This window comes from Borostomias antarcticus (genome assembly GCF_949987555.1).
Source record: "Borostomias antarcticus genome assembly, chromosome: 5".
In the NCBI taxonomy this organism is placed as follows: domain Eukaryota; kingdom Metazoa; phylum Chordata; class Actinopteri; order Stomiiformes; family Stomiidae; genus Borostomias; species Borostomias antarcticus.
Window position 1 is genome coordinate 12519784 of NC_140238.1, and position 21644 is coordinate 12541427.

The window sequence follows — 21644 nt, forward strand, 5'->3', positions numbered from 1 at the left end:
CTCTACTGTATATGTTTACATTTTATGGACCACTTTCATACAGTACTGTAGCATATTACATGTTTATAAGCATTACATGACTTATTAGTAGTACTTAGTAACCAGGTGCTAATACATGTCTCTGACAAACTGATGACAATGAATGAGCATACACTTTTAGAACTACATAGAAGCATTATTGCAGAAAGAGTTCAGCAGACTATATATACATGATGTATTGAGTGTATAAATGAACATACTGAACATATGTACAATCATAAAGATTTAAACAAAAAAGGCTTGAAACATTTCACTTTGTGTAATTGATCTAGAATGCATTAAAGTTTCACTGTTTGAATTAAACTGTATATACAGTGTATATGTATGTCTTTTGAGAGCGAGACAGGGCATCTTAGATAAACCATCTGAATGAGTATATTTTGCATAATGATGAGCAATGACAATTGCTCAAATATGGTTGCAGTTCTTTTGTACATAGCCTACTGTCGAATATAGATATTAAACAGCTTACTTTTGTGTAATATCTCACGATCATTGAGTTTCAAGGGATTCACATTGATCTTCAACATAACATTAATGCTTCAAAATCATGTGCAGTATTTTCTTTGGTTTGGTGTACAAATTCCTGGAACAAGCATTGCTAGTCTAATTTGAATTTCACAGTTATAAAGACACCACAGTTATCTTTTCATCTCCCTAAAGTTGCTCAAGTCTACCACTTTTTCATCCAGTGGTGGTGCAGCAGCTGGAGATGGGGGAAAAAGCAGATGGAGATGAGAAAATATTTTTCTAATAAAACTAATTTTATACAGATTGTGTTGTTGCAAATGTAAGATGTCATGATTCTTTAAATGTGAATTTAATGTGAATTTGTTGTTTGTTGTTCCAATTAGAAATCACTACAACACTGTCTAATTTGCCTCAGGTAAGGTCTTGGGATGGGTAGGTCTTGGGGTATGTATTAAATGTTGCCAGTGAATACAGAGTAGTCTGTATACAGTAGGTCTAATGTATGTGGCTGTCTTATTGTATTGAGGGTGGTCTTGTGTTCTGCTGTTCAATAGAGTGCCTAGGCAGAAGTAGGAAGAGCCGTCCCATGGGACCTTATTTCAGAAAAATTACGGTAGTGAACCGCAATAAACAAATCATTTCTTGATCTCATTTGAATTGTGCCATGACTATACAGTACACATTTACTCATACACATAGTTTTTCGCAAGATTGTAAAACAGTTATTCCAGAACAAGTTTAAAATTATTTATAAAGGTGAAAATCACTGAGTCTGGCCATGTTGAGAGCTGCAGCTAAGTGAAAGTTATGCCCCGTTATGCCCCGTTCAGACTCACTCGGCAGACGTCAGAATTCGACGTTTGTCCATCGCCTCCAAACTTAATTTCTAGACGGCATCATACAGTTATAAACGTCGGCAGACGACGTGGGATAGGCCTAAGTTTTTGATTGGTTGTTCTCAGAGTTTTGTGGTTGGTTGTTCACATTGGAAGACGTGATGGAAGAGGGGTATACATTTCCGAGCGCTTATGAGGGTGGCATGGGTGGGTCAAACAACTTAACAACTTTGGTGGGACAACACAGAGTGCAAAACTAGCTGGCGAAACTAGCAAACAACAACAACGTTTAACAACAACTAGCAAACAAGACTACTAGCTAGTCAACTAGCTCACATTCTTACTGTCATTATTATTAGTTAGCATTAGCTACTGTTCTTATAGCTCGTGTTCTAACGTGGACACAGGGATCAGGCAAATTTACGAAACTGGACCCAGGAGTGGAGCTACTCGGACGGCACTTAGTGGGCGTGCTCCGCATATCGCAATACCCCTGCGCAGGCATGCACGCCTGGAGGCGTGCAGGCGCGCAGGGAAATTGCTCAATGCTTGCTGCCCGAGCGCCTCCATGCATATATGTTATTTGCATCATTTGTATGACGCCGTCTAGAAATGACGTTTGGAGTTGTATGATGCCGTCTAGAAATGACGTTTGGAGGCAATGGACAAACGTCGAATTCTGACGTCTGCCGGGTGAGACCAGGTTGTTCAGACTACCCAAATTCAGCCCAATTTTGGACCGTTTTTTTTGTTGTCGACAAAGTGTCTAGCATTGGGCCCGAACATGAATGTAGGGAACGATGAAACCCTGTGTAGTGTGATATAATCGAAGACCACCGCCTTATGACACCCCAGAATTTTTGGTATTTTCCTGCCTAGTTTGACATCTGCGACCATGCCTACGACATATCTTGACTTTGACCAGCAGGATGTTCTTTACATGTGTTCTTTACATGTTAACACATCCGTTACCTCAAATCCTCTTTGAAGAATAGACAGCCCATACTGCCCTTGTGGCACCCAGGAACAGGTGCACAATCATTTTGTCTTTATTTTATTTTTCTTCTTTGACTCTGAGCATAACAGCTTGCACCGAATTCCGACTCCCTGGCAGAATCCCACTCCCTTTTGTGTTTAGTTCGATCTGCGCTCTTCCGACAAACAAGTGTTAACAGTTTCTACCACTCGGCAACGAACAGAACATCAAGAAGCGATGCTGTTTTAGGTCTTAAGATGACCACATTGCAATGTGAACATGTGGCTAGCTACTGCTATAACATCCACGATAATAAACTACAAGAGCACATGGAATAGGAAGTTAGTGTACATAATAGGTTATAAGTAATAGGCCTACATTCATGTATTATATTATTTATCCCTCCACACATTTATTGTGGTGAGCCTGCATTTTTAGGTCACTGGACAGTGGAGTTGGTAGATAAAAAGGGATGAATCCCAGACGAAAACGTAATACTTAAACTGTAGTTTTAATGAGGTAGATATAGCCTAGTTGTGGTACATACGGTTTCAGGAGTTAAAGGATAACTCAAAGATAGTGAAGGGGAGTCAGATTCTGCCGGGGAGTCGGAATTCGGCACAACACCCTGCCACCATAATTTCGAGCATAAAAAAAGCTTGAATACAGTGCTTCTTCCATGACTGACAATTTCTTGACCAGACTACTTGAACTCCTGCAATGATGCGCATGGTCGTGCATGACAGCATACGATGATTTGTCACGGTCATTTGTGTAGTGTTGCCAGTGTCCTGGCCACGACACGGCAAGAATTTATGGAACTGTGATCGCCCAATCTTTTTACAAGGCTTTACAAGGTTTTGGTGAGTGTTAAAGGACATGGCCAAGATTTTGTTTTCCATCTCCCCTGGGGTTAGACAAGCAGTATGAAGCACTTTCAACTCTGTGCGTGCAATATGGAGTGGCGAGACCTGGACCGATTAGCCTAGCTTAGCGACATTCACTGGTACCAGGATAGGCCGATTAGCCTACTTTCCAAATGTCAAGAACCCTTCAATACAACTCCAAAACTATTCTGAATGTTGATTCTGAATGTGTGTATTTACCATGTTGAGTGATCACAGTTTTTAATTAAACATTTTCGTTTTCTAAGCAGAAATACCCGGAACTTTTTTTTTTTAGAACCAGGCGTAGGGATTACACGCCTCACTCCAAACGCGTAGCATTGTGACTAGCTAGGTATCAAGGTAAACAAACGTGTGTTCCAACGAGCAACGAGCGAAGTGGATATCATCAGCTCGCACATAGTTAGATGCTACAATAGACTAGCTTGTATCTAGATACATCGTCCATAACTTTAGAAATATGGTTCAGTGTGTTGTAAAGAGCTTTTATTTTGTGACATTTGGAAAGTAGGCTAATCGGCCTAACCTGGTACCAGTGAATGCTGCTAAGCTAGGCTAATCGGTCCAGGTCTCGCCACTCCATATTGCACGCACAGAGTTGAAAATGCTTCATACTGCTTGTCTAACCCCAGGGAAGATGGAAAATAAGCGTATTTCCCCAAATCTTGGCCATGTCTTTTAAATGAGTGTAATGTCAGCTAGCTAACAACTATTAGCTAGCAGGTCATTGAGGTCTGCTGACCAAGCTCTGTTAGTTGTGCCTCGCACCAGAGGTGACAGAGCCTTCAAGTCTGTGGCACCTAGATTGTGGAATGCTCTTCCTCAGGACTTGAGAGCTGTGTCCTCTGTGGACATTTTTAAGAAGCAGCTTCTATTTAGACAGGCATTTGTCAAATTAATTTAACTGTATGTTTATGACTGTTGTCTTGTTTCCTGTTTAATTTTGTCGATTCTTTGTACGCATGTTAACCTGTGTGAAGCACTTTGTGAGTCCTCTCTCTGAGAAGTGCTACAGTAGGCTATATAAATAAAATTTACTTACTTAGCTAACTTGCAAATTAACCAAGATGAGTAAAATGTATGTTTTACATTGACAAACATCATATGTGATTGTCATGGCACAATTCAATCGGGATCAAGATATTTTTCTAACAACTTTTTTTTTTTTCCAGAATTAAGGTCCCATGGGAGTTTTCTCTTCCTGCTTCCGCTTAGGCACTCTATAGATCTTTTCACACTGCATATTCTTAGCATAGGGCTTGTCCTTAGCCCTGGGCTAAGAGTTAACTTAAGCAATTGACCACGAGAGGCAGTGGGTTACACAGGATTTTACAACAGCTATGGGGCGTTGTTAGGCCCGAAGTGAGAGCGGAGGGCCTAAAACCCCCGTAGCTGTTGTAAAATCCTGTGTAACCCACTGCCTCGAGTGGTCAATTGCTTTTCTACGGTTACTACATATCTATATTCACAAAAAACACACAATAGTAACATTCAATCATTTATTTACCGATCATTCTTATCATTTTAGTACTTACATAATCTTCCGCGATAGGCTATAGTTCTGAATTAAATGGTTGCCAGGCAACATAGGCTATCTCGCCTATTTGGATAGGCCTTGTTCACATAAGCCTATATAGGCATAATTCGGGTGGTTCACGTTTATTTGAACATTTCCATCTATGGTGCAGTTATTAAAACAGTTCTCAAGAGCACTCGTTTTTGCTGGTAGGGGTGTGGAAGTGTTGGAGTCGGACTGATGCGTGCGTTTTTGTAATAGGATATGAAAAAGGCGAGGTTGCTGCGAGTTGTTGCTACGCAAAGCATAGTAGCCTACCGCTTGATCTTATCAATGGCCTCGTCAATGAGATTGATGGCGCATTAATACTAATTGTTATGTGGTCGCAGCCGTGGGTTACAGAATATTTTACAATGGCTGCTGGCCAATCAGAATCAAGTATCCAAACTCTCTGTTGTAGCACCTGGGTTAACTTAGCCCCTTTTCATACACATATTGTTAACCCAGGGTTAACCTAAGCCCACGACTATATGATTCACAGTGCAGTTCTACTAGCCCTGGGTTAAATGTCTGTTGGAACACACAACTAATGTTTACATTTGAATTACGTGTGACTAGCCTACTCATTGAGCAACGTGTTTGTTCTTAACTGACTTTTCTAACCACTCAAAAACTTTGCTGTTGCTGCCTGCGATCAATTAGATCTTTTAAAATCCTTTATGGACATATTGTTGTTTTAGTTAGCTATCATGTTGCCTTTACCAGTGCAACGATTTTGGTTGCCTAGTGCCTACTGTAATGACATGAAAAAGTCGTGTGATTGGACAACAAAAACGTGATGCAAAGTCCATTGTTTATTTTAGCCCCGTTTCACACTGGCACCTTTTAGCATGTTAAGTTGATTTTCAGGGGATAACCCAACAAACTCTGGACTAGGCTAAAGTCGGGGTTAGCCCACTTTGGAATGTGCCAGGATGGTGCCAGTGTGAAAGATTTTTTAGCCTGGGGCTAACAAGGTTCTAAGAATGTGTTTAGCCCTGGGCTAGGTGCAGTGTGAAAAGCCCTTATACCAATGTTTGCAGCTGCTTGTTTTCAGCTGGTCCAGATAGTTGTGTAGTGTGGATGTGAGGGTCATGGGGACAGCATTTGAGTGCTTATTTTATTTTAGTTTCATCTTAGACATTATTAGAGGATAGCTCCTTTCCACAGCTATACTTCATGAAGCAAAAATAGTAGGCTATATTACATTACAATATTGGTATTTCAAGTTAAAAAGGTTATAGCGGCATTACTATTTGAGTTAAAACCAGCAATATACATTTTTAACTAAACTATCTGCTTGACTATTTTACATACTATAGATTGTGAATTGCATGACTAAGCCAGTTCTTACTACCTTAGTTTTGTAGATCTGAGGTTACAGCTGGCAATGGCAAAAGCAACAGCGCTCATAACTTCACTTAAGTATCAATAGCATTACAATATGTCTTGATTGCAAGGTAAGATCGTAAAAAGTAAATGTCTGTCCTTCTGAGATTATTGCTGGCTCTATGAGAATTAACAGCTGCCATTAAATTGTAATCACATCCAGAATCATTGAAAATATCTAATAGTTGGTAATATCAGTGGAAGTATTCTTAAATGCTATTCATTTCCTACTTTGTTGACTTATATTTTCTGACTTAAATAAATTACTAGGGTGGGTAAAATATTACCAAAACATGCCATTGCAGTCACAGTAGGATCACAATAGGATTTAAATCACGGACTACTTCCAATTACTATGGAAATGTCTTGGCACAACTGAAAATAATTCAGTAGGCTTTAATAATGTACGATTTTGTAAAATGTAAGTTTTTGAGGGGGTAATTTATATATATTTTTAGGAATCTTCACACGTTATGTTAATTTAGATATAGATGTATTAGTAGAATTAAAGTCACCAAACCTCTCTTGAAAACAATTTTTGTTACACATTTTAGAGCTGTCCAAATACTAGAGATAAGCATTGCCAAGAATAGCAAGGGAATATAGACTGAAAAAGAACATTAATGGCAATACCTCCTCTTTATTATAAGTACAGATAACCTATCCAGTAGACCAAATTGAAAATGCCAAAGGCAGTGGGGAAAAATATTCGCGAGTAGGAGTCAATTTTTGATACCCGGACGTGCATCCTGTTTTCACGCCAGGCACCTGAACGACAATCATCAAAACAGCAGAAGAAACTTGTGCAGTCTTTCCCATCCAGACATTCATATGCATAATCATCATCTTCATGATAGGGGGCAATGTTGTTCATCTGGAGTAGTGAAGTCCCTGGCCGAATGTTCACCATGCTGGATTTCTGTTGGGGAGAAATCACTGGTTGGCTCAATTTCAAAGATATCTACACTTGCATATAGTTTAAAGTATGCAAGGGTGGACAATGTAGTAATAGTGGCTATTATCCTGACATTATTCTGTCTATAATTGTTCTGTAAATGTAAATAAATAGCACAATAGCTCTGTATAGTATATTGGGTTGCCCAAATAAATGATACAATTCTTCTTAAGTTTCCAAGTCACTTCTGTGCTGTGTTGCCACACAAACAATAGCACAGTGGCGATTTTACATTAGGGGCAGGTGGGGCAGTGCCCCACCAGGTGGCGCTGTTGTGCAAGATGCATCTTAGCCTACAACTGTGTTTCGGAAAAATCCAATTTATAATTAATACAAAATAGTGATTCAGTGGTTAAAATGAAAAACGCATGTATAAATATAATAAACCTGACTGACACTATGTATAGTGCTGTTTTGCAGTAATTCCCTTTGTATGAGCGTGTCACAGACTGCTCTGACTCGGCAGAGGGGCACCGAAGCGTTCTCCCCTACTGTTGCTATAGCGACAATGTGAGCGTGGTCGGGAGTAATGTGAAAAAATATCACGCAGATTTAATTGGGTGGAGGGGCAGAAAAGTCTCTTCCCCTACGAAATCTACCTGGCAACAGGTTTAGCCAGGGAATAATAAAACAACGTTGATCAAAGTTGAACTACTGGGTCATTGTCGATGTCGATCTACGTTAGCCAATGCTGCTAGCTAAAGTTTTGTAGAAATTAAGTGTTTTCAGGTGCAACAATGAATAGTGTAGATTATTTGTTGAATGTGCGGTTTAGTACATTGAAACTTGAAGAGAAACTGGAAATAAAACGTTTAGGGCCACACGACCAGAAGAATTGGTGCTGCTTCAGGCTGGAGATAAGGTAACCCGTACCTTCAAACAGGAATGGTTTGAGAAAAAGAAGTGGCTAACTGCTAGCACCTCGAAAAGTGCGCTGTTCTGTTTCCCTTGTATTCTTTTTGGTGGAGACTCTGTTTGGGCATCGTCTGGATTCAAAGACATTAAACATCTGTCAGAAAGAACAGCGAAGCATGAAAGCTCTGCGTCCCATCTGAACTGTGCCATGAAGCTGGGTTTACTGGGGCAGCTCAACGTCCAGGCACAGCTCTGATGCGTTTCGCCGTTCCATTGCGGAGCACAACAAACAGACCGAGGAGAATCGGTATGTTCTGGGGAGGCTGATCACTTGTATTCAACTCTGTGGGAAGTACGAAATAGGTTTGCGTGGTCACGACGAGTCAGCGAACTCACTGAACCCAGGCATTTTTCGGTGCATTTTTGAGACGATGTGTGAGGGGGACTAATGTGGACAGTGCGCCTTCACTGTAGTAGACTATTTGGCTGTGATATAAGTGGAGTACTAATAGGTTATGCGTAGTGCCCAGGTCTGATGGGTGCACACTTGTCACTTGTTGCTTTCAGAACCCTGGACCGGGCATGCGCTCTCTTATGGTTCTAATTAGCCTACTCTGCGTGTGTTAATGTGTCGTTAACTGTGTGTGTTGTAGCCTCTGCTCTGATGTACCTACCGTAGACTAATTGGCTACCTTTAGTTCTTGTGATGGCGACATAATATAAAACTGCCCCTCCAGAAATGCCATGCTAAAATCGCCACTGCAATAGCAGCATTTAAATGCAATGTTTTATCATCACCAAGAAATGTGCTTTTGTATTTAATATAGCATGTCTCAAGACTAAGGCTATGTTTACACAAATACAGTTAATCAGTTAATACTGTACGTTTTCATTTTAAAATTGAATTTTAAAAGGAAACGATCTCTTTTGTAAAACAAAGGATTACATTAAAAGATGGTAGGACACATTTCTCCATATTTTAGGACCAATATTTATGAGCTCTTGATTCGTGTTTTTATTCTATACCTTCTGTTCTGGCTCTTTAATGCTGCTGTAATGCCTTTTTTATTTTATTTTTTACAAAATCCAACATAGTGGAAAATCCAATATGGCTGAAGATGACGTGATTGAACTTGGCTTGAGCCAAGGAATGCAACGGGACTTGAATTTTGAAAAACGGGTACATTGCTCAGTATGAACACACCTCCAACTGTGACACATTGGTGACGCTAGAGTGTTCAAGCTGTCGACACGACACTTGTGACAGGGGTCCCGGGACTGTGCACAATGAGTCTGCCAAATCAGGTTTTGATACCTCAAAATGTTGCTCAGATACGACACCACTTCCTGTTTTGCAGCTTCGTCACCGATGTCAATTAGCTGTGATGGGCGAACGCTTTGGAAAATCTAAAATCCCTGTAAGCCTTTTGTAGACATTGGTCTAGCGATGATGCCAACTGAGTTTTGTGCAGATTGGTGAAAATCTCTAGGAGGAGATACATTTTAATCCAAATGGCGGAAAATCCAATATGGCGGAAAATTATGTTGTAGGGTGCGCACCTCCAGTGTGCCAGTGTGAACACCTCCAACGACATGTTATGAGATGACAAGACTCGGGCGACTGTCATGAATGAGTGTGCCATAATGCACAACTTTTTACCATACGGTTCTATGGGCTGCCATAGACTCCCATGGCAGAAGAAGAAGTTGCTGAATAATAATAAGAAAAGGTACAAACACAATGGGGGCCTACGCAGCTTCGCTGCTTGCCCCCCCCCCCCCAAAAAAAAGGGAGAAAAAAATATATAAGCCATATTCCACTTCTTACTAACTTTAGCTACCTTTCAGACAAAGTCATGTGCAGATTTGTTTCATAAAATACATACAATATATAATTGATATTTTAACCCTGTAACTACAGTACATAACATTACACAACATACACAAGTGTGTAGGGCTTATCTACGCATTATTTTACCTGTGTATTGTTAGCCTTGTCCTTCTTGGTTTGCCGGTTGCTGGTGAAGTAGTGCAGAGTCCCATACTCCATGAGAGCGGCAAAGGTGAAGATGAAGCAAACAGACACAAACAGGTCCATAGCAGTAACATAGGACACCTTAGGTAAGGACTTCCTGGAGATGGTGCTGAGGGTCGTCATGGTGAGCACTGTGGTGATGCCTACACAGGAAGTCATCTGGTCACTTTTCCTGTTCTATGATTGGAGCACACATGCATCTATCAATACTAGTTGTGTAGTGATGTTAATAAGTGACTATTGAACTAGTCTGTTTTATGAGGTTATATAGTCTTGCTCAATGGATGTATTTTTTTGAGATAAGCCTCTCACTAGAATTGAACAGTGCCAATCAGATTCAATCTGACAACACTATTTTGAAAGGACACCGTTTGAAAAAACAACAAGCTTAGTGCCGCCCAAGATAATTGTGATTGGTTTAAAGATATAAGCACCCACCCCACTATCTCAGAATGATAAGGCGGTGCAGCCCTGGCACAGCGCAAAACAAAGTGTGGAGAAAGGTCTGACTATGCAAGACTAGGTTACATGTGACTTCAATCTGTCATCTAGAGAGAGAAAGAGACAAGTTCATACCCAATGAAGTTCTGGCAGGGACCGCATCTTTGTTGATCCAGAAGGAAACCCAGGACAGCACCACAATCATGCTGCAAGGGATGTACGTCTGAATGGTAAAGTAGCCCATTCTCCGACTCAGGTCGAAAAAGATTGTCATGATGACATATTCTCCTGGATATTCAAGGGATCGTTGAGTGGTTATTCAAATCAGCAAGACAGACATATAGTTATGCATTAGTTTCATATGAGTCTCAAATGCTCCTTACCTGACTGAGTGTTCGCCACATCGGATGTGTTACGCAGACCTACAAAGGCAAACTGGTAGAGTCTCCAGTACCTCTGGTCTGCCACCTCCACAGAGCGTCTTTGCCAACGGTACTGAATCTCATTCCTCGGATAGCCATCTAGAAAGGTTCGACCCACACAATGACACACACACATACACAATACATGCACAATCATTAGAGACTTTGCCTATCAAGTTGGTGTAAAAGTCACAATCCAGCCAGGCAAACTATATGGCCAGGCAAAGGGGAGCATTCAAGATGGAGCATATTTCCCTTCTACTCATGATGCTTGACACTGTTCCTCAACAGGGTGCGTGGAAAGGGTTGAGATCATGACGAGACATGAGAAGCTGAAGCATGATGCAGGAGACGGATGGAGAATGACATAGACAGCATGAATCAGGACAGGAAGGATGGTGCTTAAGTCATTAGTCCTGTCTGACAATGGGACTATGTGACCTTGCTTCTCCGCTGGCGGAGCAGATGATAGATTGCATGGGCTGGAGAAACAGCCTCAAGCAGATGGGGGCCTTTGGGGTTTAGGAGGGACGAGGCTTTGGCTCCTAATTCTAGCCCGTCGGGACACCCCTCTCTCTCTCTCTGGGCTGGTTACTGAAGCTGAGGTCGAAATGACAGATTGAAACAGAGGGAGGGAGAGAGCGTTTGAACACCTACAGCTCGAAAACTCCAGCGGACACGAGTGCTCATCCATTGGAAAGTTATGCAGCTTAAGGTAGCACTCCGCATTAATAGTCAACCTGATAAAAACAGAATTGTGACAGAAAGTAAGTCTCAATTGTGCATTACATTGCTTTTGTTATGTGTTTTCCCCTTAGAAACTGCTTAAATACACTAAATACAAATATTTGATGTTTTGCTCTTTCTTTTTTCGACACAAATGTAGGAGAAAATAACAGTGACTTCAAAGTCATGCTTTGACAAATAGTGGGGGCCTAAAAGAAGGCTACAAGACAAAGAGAACAGATGCACAAACTAGAGCTGCACAAACAACAAAGATTTCACAGTAACAAGATGGCCACCTCTCTCTCATATACCTCAGGGTGTACATTACTCTCCCATTGCTCCACAGTCGAAGCAGGCGGTTCGGTGTTGTGATCCAGTGGGCATCTGACTTCCTGGAGTTACGGAAGAAAGTGTCGGGAATCCATATCTTTCCTACCATGTTGCTGTTGAGCATCAGAAGTTTCATGGAGCTGTTAAACTTGAGTCGGCTGTCATACCATGTCTGGGCAAAAAAAATGTCTATGGTGTACTCCTGCAACAAGATTGAGATAGATGAATCCAGTCAATCATCTTTATTCAGACAAATGCTAGTATTGCACAGGTCGTTGGTATTGCACAGGTTGGATTGACGAATGAATGGAAAAATCTAATGAAAACAACACACACACATTCCAATCATAGTTGACTTAAGAGTTAGGGCTAGTGTAAGTAGTGAATCTATAAATGTAATGTTTTCCTCTAAATAACCAAAAGCCTTGTGCTATACTTGCCTTTTTTCATTTGATCGTATATTATTCTTTAAACTTAGGGTACGATCCTCAGAACCACAAACGACACACTCACCATGTTAATGGGGTCAACTGGTCCAATGCTGTTGACATACACAGCTGTCTCGATCACTGTTGGCCTCACTGGAACACACAATGCAAAACCGTGTAAATAAGCCAATGAGTCTACCCATCTTGCAGTGTCAAATGATCATTGAATCCTTTGCTTTGCAGGGACCTATTTTCTCTTTCTCTTCACATTACCTACCTAATGTAGTGCCAGTGTGTACATTCCTAGCTAACATGAAATATCACTCCGTTGCCTTACTTCCATAGAGAAAATAGGTCCCCAAAAAGTAAAGGATTCAAGGATAATTTGACTTTAAAAATGATGGTATAAGGGTCAATGACGTAAAGGTGTCCCATGTCATTCAGTACAACGCTGAGTGCCCCGTCAAAAAATGTTAATTTTTTAATAATCCCAAGTTTATACATCCATGCGTAGACTGGCAGAAATATAACCACCTAGAAAAAAAGATTTTATTTTGAATACCACATTTTTTGAAAAAACTAAATGGCGCTTCTCGTGTCTTTTTTTTAAATTCAGCGTCTACAAACGCGCATCAAAACTGGCGTGCCTGCAAGAAAAGACGCTTGAAAGACGCCCGTCGAAAAAGACGCCAGAACGCCAGTCAGACGCGCCGTATCATAGGAAATCAATGGTTTTACTAGCGTCTCGTTTCTAGCGTCTTTCCCAGGTGTGATCGCCCCCAAAGGCTGCAACTGAGGGGAGGTTGAAGGGAAATTGTTACATTGTAATAAATAATGTGTTGCAGCACAAGTGCTACAAATTATATATAAAAAATAAAATGTCAATTAATCAATTAGTAGTAACGTTATCTCATTTGGCATTGTTGCAGTAGGCTACTTAGACATTAACAGAGATGGCCATCTGGCACCCTAAATCTCTACAAATGCATACTAGATACTATGTACTGCTGAATAAACCACTAATGAAATGATGAACTATGAATTGCTCAATTACAACTAAATGGACAACTAAAATGGAGTATTGCTCAAAATATTGACTGCTGTCAGACTTGCCTCCAATGTCGGGTCGGAGTTTGTTGTCGTAGCCCTGCAGTAATTTATTTAGGATCAAAGTGACATCGCTTTCATAGACCTTGGGCGATAAAACCCAGGTCTTATTTATGGGGACGTCTTCATAGTCCTCATCCTCGTGTTTACTGGGACCAAATGCAGCACTGTGAAGAGAGGAAAGAAGGTGAAAATGAGGGAAGGGTGTGTGTGTGTGTTTGTGTGTGTGTGTGTGTGTGTGTGTGTCTGCAGGGGTGTTGGATTACGTCACAACGTTACGTAGGCCTAATCAAATTACAAAAAAACACTAGTGCTGCGAGCAGCAGTGAGCGGGCCCTCGCACCCCACGCGCGTCGGGGTGTGGCGCCGTTAAAGGGTGTGCTATTTCGGTGTCCAGTACTGACAGAAACTTCCTGTCACCAGTAGGTGGCGCTCTAAGCGTGACTCAATACCGACGCATAGATGTGTTCAGGACAGTACCTTGATGAAGCGTGAGAAATGTTGTGTAAATCGGACAAAGTATGTAGGAGTTATGAGGACTTCCTGTAAGCAGTAGGTGGCGCTGTAGGTATGACGCAATACTGACCTACAGATGTGTTCAAGATGCGACCTTCATCAAGCATGAGCAATTTGGAGTAAATCGGATAATGTATGTAGGAGTTATGAGTACTTCCTGTTTCACCAGTAGGTGGCGCTGTAAGTGTAACTCAATACCGACGCATAGATGTGTTCAGAAGGTGACCTTCATGAAGCGTCAGCAATTTGGTGCAAATCGTATGATGTATGCAGGAGTTATGAGGACTTCCTGTTTCACCAATAGGTGGCGCTATAAGTATGACGCAATACTGAAACATAGATGTGTTCAGGACAGAACCGTCATGAAGCGTGAGATATATCGGACGAATTGGATAATGTATGTAGGAGTTATGAGGACTTCCTGTTTCACCAATAGGTGGCGCTATAAGTATGACGCAATACTGACACATAGATGTGTTCAGGACAGAACCGTCATGAAGCGTGAGATATATCGGACAAATCCGATAATGTATGGAGGAGTTATGGGGACTTCCTGTTTCACCAATAGGTGGCGCTATAAGTATGATGTAATACTGACACATAGATGTGTTCAGGACAGAACCGTCATGAAGCGTGAGATATATCGGACGAATTGGCTAATGTATGTAGGAGTTATGAGGACTTCCTGTTTCACCAATAGGTGGCGCTATAAGTATGACGCAATACTGACACATAGATGTGTTCAGGACAGAACCGTCATGAAGCGTGAGATATATCGGACAAATTGGATAATGTATGTAGGAGTTATGAGGACTTCCTGTTTCACCAATAGGTGGCACTATAAGTATGATGCAATACTGACACATAGATGTGTTCAGGACAGAACCGTCATGAAGCGTGAGATATATGGGACAAATTGGATTATGTATGGAGGAGATATGAGGACTTCCTGTTTCACCAATAGGTGGCGCTATAAGTATGACGCAATACTGACACATAGATGTGTTCAGGACAGAACCGTCATGAAGCGTGAGATATATCGGACAAATTGGATAATGTATGGAGGAGTTATGAGGACTTCGTGTTTTATGGCGAAATGTCAAACTTTGGCGGGGCGCCACGGCAAGGGTGTTTGGTGAAAACTCAATTTTTTTGATAACTTTTGATCACAAAGGTCTTAAGATGAAGCTGACCGAATAGGAAGTTGATCGGATGAAATCTGTAGGAGGAGTTCGTTAAAGTACGAGGCATGGAAATGGTAAAAACAAGGGGAAAATGGCACATTAAGAGCAAAATTGCGGACTTCCTGTTGCATGTTGGGTATAGCTCTAAGAGACATTTTAGTGTGTCTCGATGAACTACATATGCCCACCGAATTTCGTTCGCCTACATCAAACTGGAAGGTGGGGCTCGCCATTTTAAATTTTCCAGGGGGCGCTCTTGAGCCGTTTTGCCACGCCCATTTCCGTCACCCATGAATTATCAAATTTTTCACCGGGACTGACGTATCTGCAAAGTTTCATCCGTTTTCATCGATGTTTAGGCCGCCAAAAAGGCATTTGTTTTGGAAGAAGAAGGAGAAGGAGAAGAAGGAGAATAATCCTTCGAAATACAATAGGGCCTCGCACCGCCAGTGTGCTCGGGCCCTAATAACTGCAATCAATTAAAGTTACAGAAAAAAAGACATATGTATACATCTGATACATATCTTTGATGTCAGATGAATACCACTTATCTCCAAAATAGCAGGTTTTCAGAATGTTGATAAGAACATTCCAATTTCTATGTTTTTGCACATAAAATCACATACTGTATGATGAACTGTTTAGAATACATTTAATTTGTCCCAGGGCTGGGAGCTGTTCAGAGGTTGTAAAAGGTAGTCCCCAGCTTTCAGCTGATAATTGAAAAAAATATATCTTAAGTGGTTTTCACCCGACAGCGACAATATGGTGATTACTTGCATGATGACATTTTACATATGTTTTATGAGAAAATATCAGACTCCCCCCTGAAACCCCCCCCACAATTTTCAAGTCGGAAAATGTTAATAATCTGGGGAAAAAACAGCCTAACCAGCAAGAACATCAGATGAGCGTGACAGCAATGGACAGCATTAGCAAGCATGCCTTCAAACAAGAAGGTACCAGCTGGACATTTTGCAAGCATTTAATTTTTTAAGCTTAACATGGAAATAACGTTCAGTGTGAGGTGCAAGTTGTTTGCCAGCAGCAAAAGCATTATCATCTTCAAAATCAAATTTAAAGAAGCATGTGGAGGTAACACAAGTTAGCTAGCTGAGGATGATGATGAGGCAATATTGTGTTTTTCAACTGCTGTTACAGAGCCATGCTGCGAATGCAAAGCCATGCTGCTGAATTGGATAGATCTGCTTAGGTTAACTTAGCTTACGTTAGCTGCTGGACAGCTGGGACTTTCTCACTGGAGTAGGTTTCTCTGCCTCCCTCTACCAAGCATGCAGGCTCTCAATCAACATTTTTTGTGCATGGCTGGAAGCCAGCACCATAGATAGCGTTTGTCGGGTTGCTCAACTCAACACGACGCCCCGGACAGGTCAGGTAAATTCTGGTTCAAAATCTAAAGCTGTATACAAACATAACATAACCGCCAGCTACTATGTTGTACCTCTTAGTTGTAAGTCTTTTATTAGTATAGAGATGGATAACAGTGCTGGTTAGGCTCTGTCGTCAAAAACGGTACAATACCCAACTTTAAAGTATCGATACTTTAAGAAAGACAGTGTTTGAATAAGAGCCGTATATATTGAGTTGCGTTCATGCGACAGTGAAGCCGTGTTTGTTTGTAGGCTAATAGCCCTCTGCTTCTCTCTCCCAAGCGGGGCAGTATGTGTGTGTGGGTGTGCGCGCACTCTCTCTCTCTCTCCTCGCTCTGTCACTCTGCAGCGAGCAGCGCAACAGTTTTTTTCTCCCTCATATGCACGCAGCATCTTCGAGAGGACGGTAGCTAACCTGAGATGGCTACAAGTACAAATGTCAACTGTCCACAGCTTGTCGATAAAGCTGTTGTGCGCAACGAAATCTGGCATTATTTTGCTTACAGAGCCGACAGTGAGTGATGCAAGCCCACGGACATTACAAAGCCCATCTGTACAAACGTTACAAATCTATACAAACCAAGGGAGCCAATACGACCAACCTGGCAAAGCATCTTGCAGACAGACATGCCGACTTACACAAACAATTCAAAGAGCGACAGGTTAGCGAATGTGATAGAAGATAAGACAGACACAGCAGCAACACCAGTACTGTAACTGAATACAACCGAAGGATATTTAGTCTACCTTATGTTTGAATGTATGAATGCACAATACATTTATTGCACCAGATGATAGCTAGAGAAGCTAATTTTCATCCGTAGCATGAGACTTTTAGCTAGCATAACTGCAGCCTGGCTGCAAGCCTAGCTCTCTGCCTAGCGCACGTGTGACAAAAAAATCGGAAGCGCTTTATAGTAACCATCCGTAATAAGCATTAATTAATAGGTAATAAGGACCTTATAAGTCCTTATAAGGGGCTTATAAGACATTATTATGTGTTAATAAGACTATATTCATGTTTAATAATAGCATAATAAACATGCATATTGATAGATTATAAACGTTAGTTAATAGGTAATAAGGACCTTATAAATCCCTAAAACATGCTTATAAGACATAATGCGTAAATAAGACTATACAAGTGTTTAATAGCATAATAAACACATTTATTGTTATATTATAAGACATTTATAAGCACTTATAAGAAGCTTGTTAACTGTTTATAGATTGCTATTATGAACTTATTATGCATTTATTAGCAGTTAATTATGCACTTATTATGCAATTTTGCAGTAGTAGTAAGGCTCCCCCTGTATGAAGATCTACAAATAGGCCTACAAATACAAAGAAATCTACAAATACAAAGAAATGCAAATTGATCAATGAAAAATGACTAGGCCTACTGCTACTATGGCACCATATTGGCTCAATCCCTTGATAACAAGGACAATGTTATTTGTCAAACTCCATTGTTACCTTGAATGTAGACCACTGCTTACTTAATCTTGCACCCTAGACGAAATAGCCGATAGATTTTGTCCCAGAGAGACACAATTTGTGGTATAAGGCTTTTCAATTTAAGGAGAAAAGCCATAAACCATGTCCTTTGCTCTTGGAGTGATAATTTGGTATTACCATGGAGACCCTCTTCAGCAATGTGAGAAACCAGCCTAGAGAAAAATCATACACATGCTAATTTGTATATTCTAATTCAATGATAAGATATTTATTTTTGAAGTAGCCAGCTGTAAAGAGCAAGACTCGAAAATATTTATGTATTCCTCTTGAGGGTATGATTTGTTCAAGGTTGTCCCTATGACTTTAAGGACATTGCTCTGAACCAGGACGATATGTTGTCTACACATATTGGCAATATCCACGATGGGAATTCATAGGTCTACTAAAATGTAGGCCTACTGGGGCGATCCGTAATATTTAAGTAGCCAAGAGAACACTACGAATTGTATTCTTTGTGTTTGGGATGACGCACGAATATTATTCAGCGACAAATGGTTGTTCATTCATAGCGGCAAAATGAAGCACACCTGCAAACAGCTTCACCCGCCACCGCTAACTATCCTATATTTCATTCTAAAGATGCCTTGTTCACTGCCCTAATTCAGAAACATGGACAGTTCATCGGTCAAGACGTCGGATCACAGCAAACTCACCAGAGTCCAATGATAGCAAGCAACAGCCACGAATTCATCGCTTTGCCTTTGGCATGTTGCAGCAGAGCCTTGGTGAAAATCTCCCGTTTCATGCTCACAAAGATACACGCAAAATATCGGACTACCTTGAAAAGGAAAAAAAAACACAACGTTGCTTTTTACCGCTCTACACTAAATAATTCAGTATGGATAAGCTAACTGTAAAGAGCATGTTTCCGAATAGACGGTAAATTCTACTAATCGATGCACTTGAGTGTTGCATAGATGTGGTGTTGTGTCAGACGCGCGCATGGATAGGATGGACCTTCTGTGACTGCCTCTGCTCTTGGAGGAATAGCGTTTCAAATGCGCCAGTGGCTTTTGTCTCATCTTGCATCTGTAACGCTGACACTGCCATAACTGTTCTGCAGTGTTGAAGTATTTTTTGTGTAAAATTATTTAAACATGAATATAGTGATTACTAATAATAATTAGTGATAACTTGCGTTTTCCAAAATAATCATGCGAACATTTAACTAACAGTTCGCTGGAATTTATAAATCAATGTATCCCCACCGGGAACCTGCTCTGGTAGTGACCAAAATGACAAGGCAAGGCAAGGCAAGGCAAGTTTATTTGTATAGCACATTTCAGCAACAAGGCATTTCAAAGTGCTTTACATGAGACATTAAAAGCATCAAGACAAAGTGCAACACATAAAAGGTCATAAATGCAAAAAAGGACATTTAAAACAAAATGCTGAAAAAATAAAATAAAAGTTACAGTGCAGTATGAATTAATAATTATTTGATTTAATAAAAGCAGCGGCAAAAAGAAAAGTCTTCAGTCCTGATTTAAAGGAACTGAGAGTTGCAGCAGACCTGCAGTTTTCTCGAGGTTTGTTCCATATATGTATATATAGCCTATAGATATGACATTCTATTATAAAAAAAATAGCACTTTAATGTTTCTGTCAACGTTCCCTCGTCTAAGCCAGTGGGTACTATGGTAAATGCACGTGGGACAGGGAAAATACTAAGGAGGAAACCCCCTGCACTTGCATGGTCCCTGGTAGACCATGTGGTGAGGATCAGAGTGGGTTGGGCAAACTGTCTAGGAGTCAAATGTAACACTTTACGCTTTTCTCTTATTTAATCCCAACCATCTTGAGATAGAAATGTCATAATTAGGCCATTTTTATTTAATTTGACAATAACAATTTACAGTTTGTCTTTTATGTGTTGCACTTTGTCATAGAGCCCACACACTAGCCTTGTTGTCTTTGCATTATATGAGAAGAAAGAAAAGTCAGACTGTTACCATTGACCCCACGCATGGTCAACTGCAAGAGTGATATAGATTATATCAAATCTCTCTCTGTTTCATGATGAATAATAGGAGATTGAGACTGGGACACACTGCTTACTTAAGACTGATATAGGCCTATACAGTAGATTATTTTTCAGTTATAATAAAAACATCTCTATAAAATTATTTTTCCCCCAATAGTTATACTGCATTTAATTATATTACAATTATAACAACATGGCACAGTGTGGTACTTGGCTAATTTTGCTACTATAAGAGATTCATTATAAGGTTATTAGTGACTAACCTAAAACCAATCCGATCCATTTCAACAGCCCTACTGCTCGACATAGATCTCCTGTACCCCCAGTTTGGGCTCATCAGCTCCATCACCAAAGACCTGGATGTGCTCCCCCACAGACACCTGGCAAAAAAGTAATGATTATGCCTCTATAAACAAACCTTGCCCACAGGAATATGCCATTCAGAACATTATTTCCTATTGTACTCCTACTACCACAAGGAAACAGTCAGGTGGATAAAATATGAAAAACGTTTATATCCATTCCAGTGAATATGCCACCCAGGCCTGCCAGTCAAGCCTTTCTCCTGACGATATTTGAATGGTGATTCTGATCCAATACATATACAATTTATGATGTCAGGTCCCTATCAGGCAAACATTTCTCATTAAAGGGGTAGTTCAGAATTTTGGACATAGAGCCTTATGACTTACCCATAATGTTGTTGATTGTTGGAGAACATTTTCAGCTGATTCCTCTGGGAGGTCCTCTGGGAGTCTGCCTTTTCTCCATTTACGCTCAGCTGTTCTCAGGCTCTGTCTATCAGTACGTACTGAGTCCGACAGCCATGGGGAAGGTGGAGTTGGGCGTGCAGGCCTGGAGGTGAGGATACAGAGATTGTCCAGAAAAGAGGAAAGAGTAGAGAGGAGAAGATCAATGGCAGTATCAGAGGGTAGGAGAGAGAAGGATTCAGGGGCAGGGAGGGCAGTGGTAACAGCAGAGGAAAGGTCAGTAGGGGAGAGCGAGCGGAAGTGGCTTCGGGTAGTAACCATGTGGGTAGGAGGAAGAATTACGGGGGAAGAGGGGAGGGAGAGGGAGTAGGACATGAAATAGTGGTCAGAGAGATGGCATGGGTCCCTCTACTCTACATCTCTGGATTCTGTCATTCGTTCGCATGGCTTCTCCTGCTCTGTTATTCCGATTACACCCAGCTGGTCCTGTTATTTCCCCCTCTAACACACAAGTGGAGGCACACATTACTGCATGCTTGACTGATATCTCGAGTGGATGGCAAAACACCATGTCAAGCTCAACAAGAACAAGACAGAGCTACTGTTCCTCCAGGAGAAGGGCTGCCCCCACCGTGACCAACTGTCATTCTCGGCACATATCACATCGAATACATACTCTTGCAGATTCCTTGCTGGGGCCCCGGCGTCAGCCATGAAACCTCTGGAACTTGTCCAGAAAGCTGCAGTTGCTGGTGTTCAACCACCCAAGTTCTCCCACACAACTTCCATTCTCTGTTGTCTACACTGGCTCCCTGTAGCAGCTCACATCCAGTTTAAAACTCTGGTACTCCTAGCCTAACAGGGCAAT

General features: G+C 41.1%; 2 protein-coding genes across 2 annotated transcripts in view; both read right to left on the minus strand.

Annotated features, from left to right (window-relative positions):
* Nucleotides 1–6814: 6814 nt before the first annotated feature.
* Nucleotides 6815–18827, minus strand: gabrg1 (gamma-aminobutyric acid type A receptor subunit gamma1; the record flags this gene model as incomplete). Its single annotated transcript, XM_084438913.1, has 9 exons — nucleotides 6815–7090; nucleotides 9960–10159; nucleotides 10593–10745; nucleotides 10841–10978; nucleotides 11537–11619; nucleotides 11917–12137; nucleotides 12449–12516; nucleotides 13477–13637; nucleotides 18736–18827. 9 exons carry the CDS (start codon nucleotides 18825–18827, stop codon nucleotides 6815–6817), a joined length of 1392 nt encoding a protein of 463 aa, XP_084295039.1.
* Nucleotides 18828–20359: 1532 nt separating this feature from the next.
* gabra2a (gamma-aminobutyric acid type A receptor subunit alpha2a) overlaps nucleotides 20360–21644 on the minus strand; it is a gene marked incomplete at its 3' end in the record, with an annotated part of 57088 nt that continues 55803 nt past the window's right edge. Inside the window, exon 9 of the mRNA XM_084438914.1 lies at nucleotides 20360–20446. Within this exon, the coding sequence (XP_084295040.1) occupies nucleotides 20360–20446 (87 nt within the window). The remainder of the gene's footprint in view (nucleotides 20447–21644) is intronic.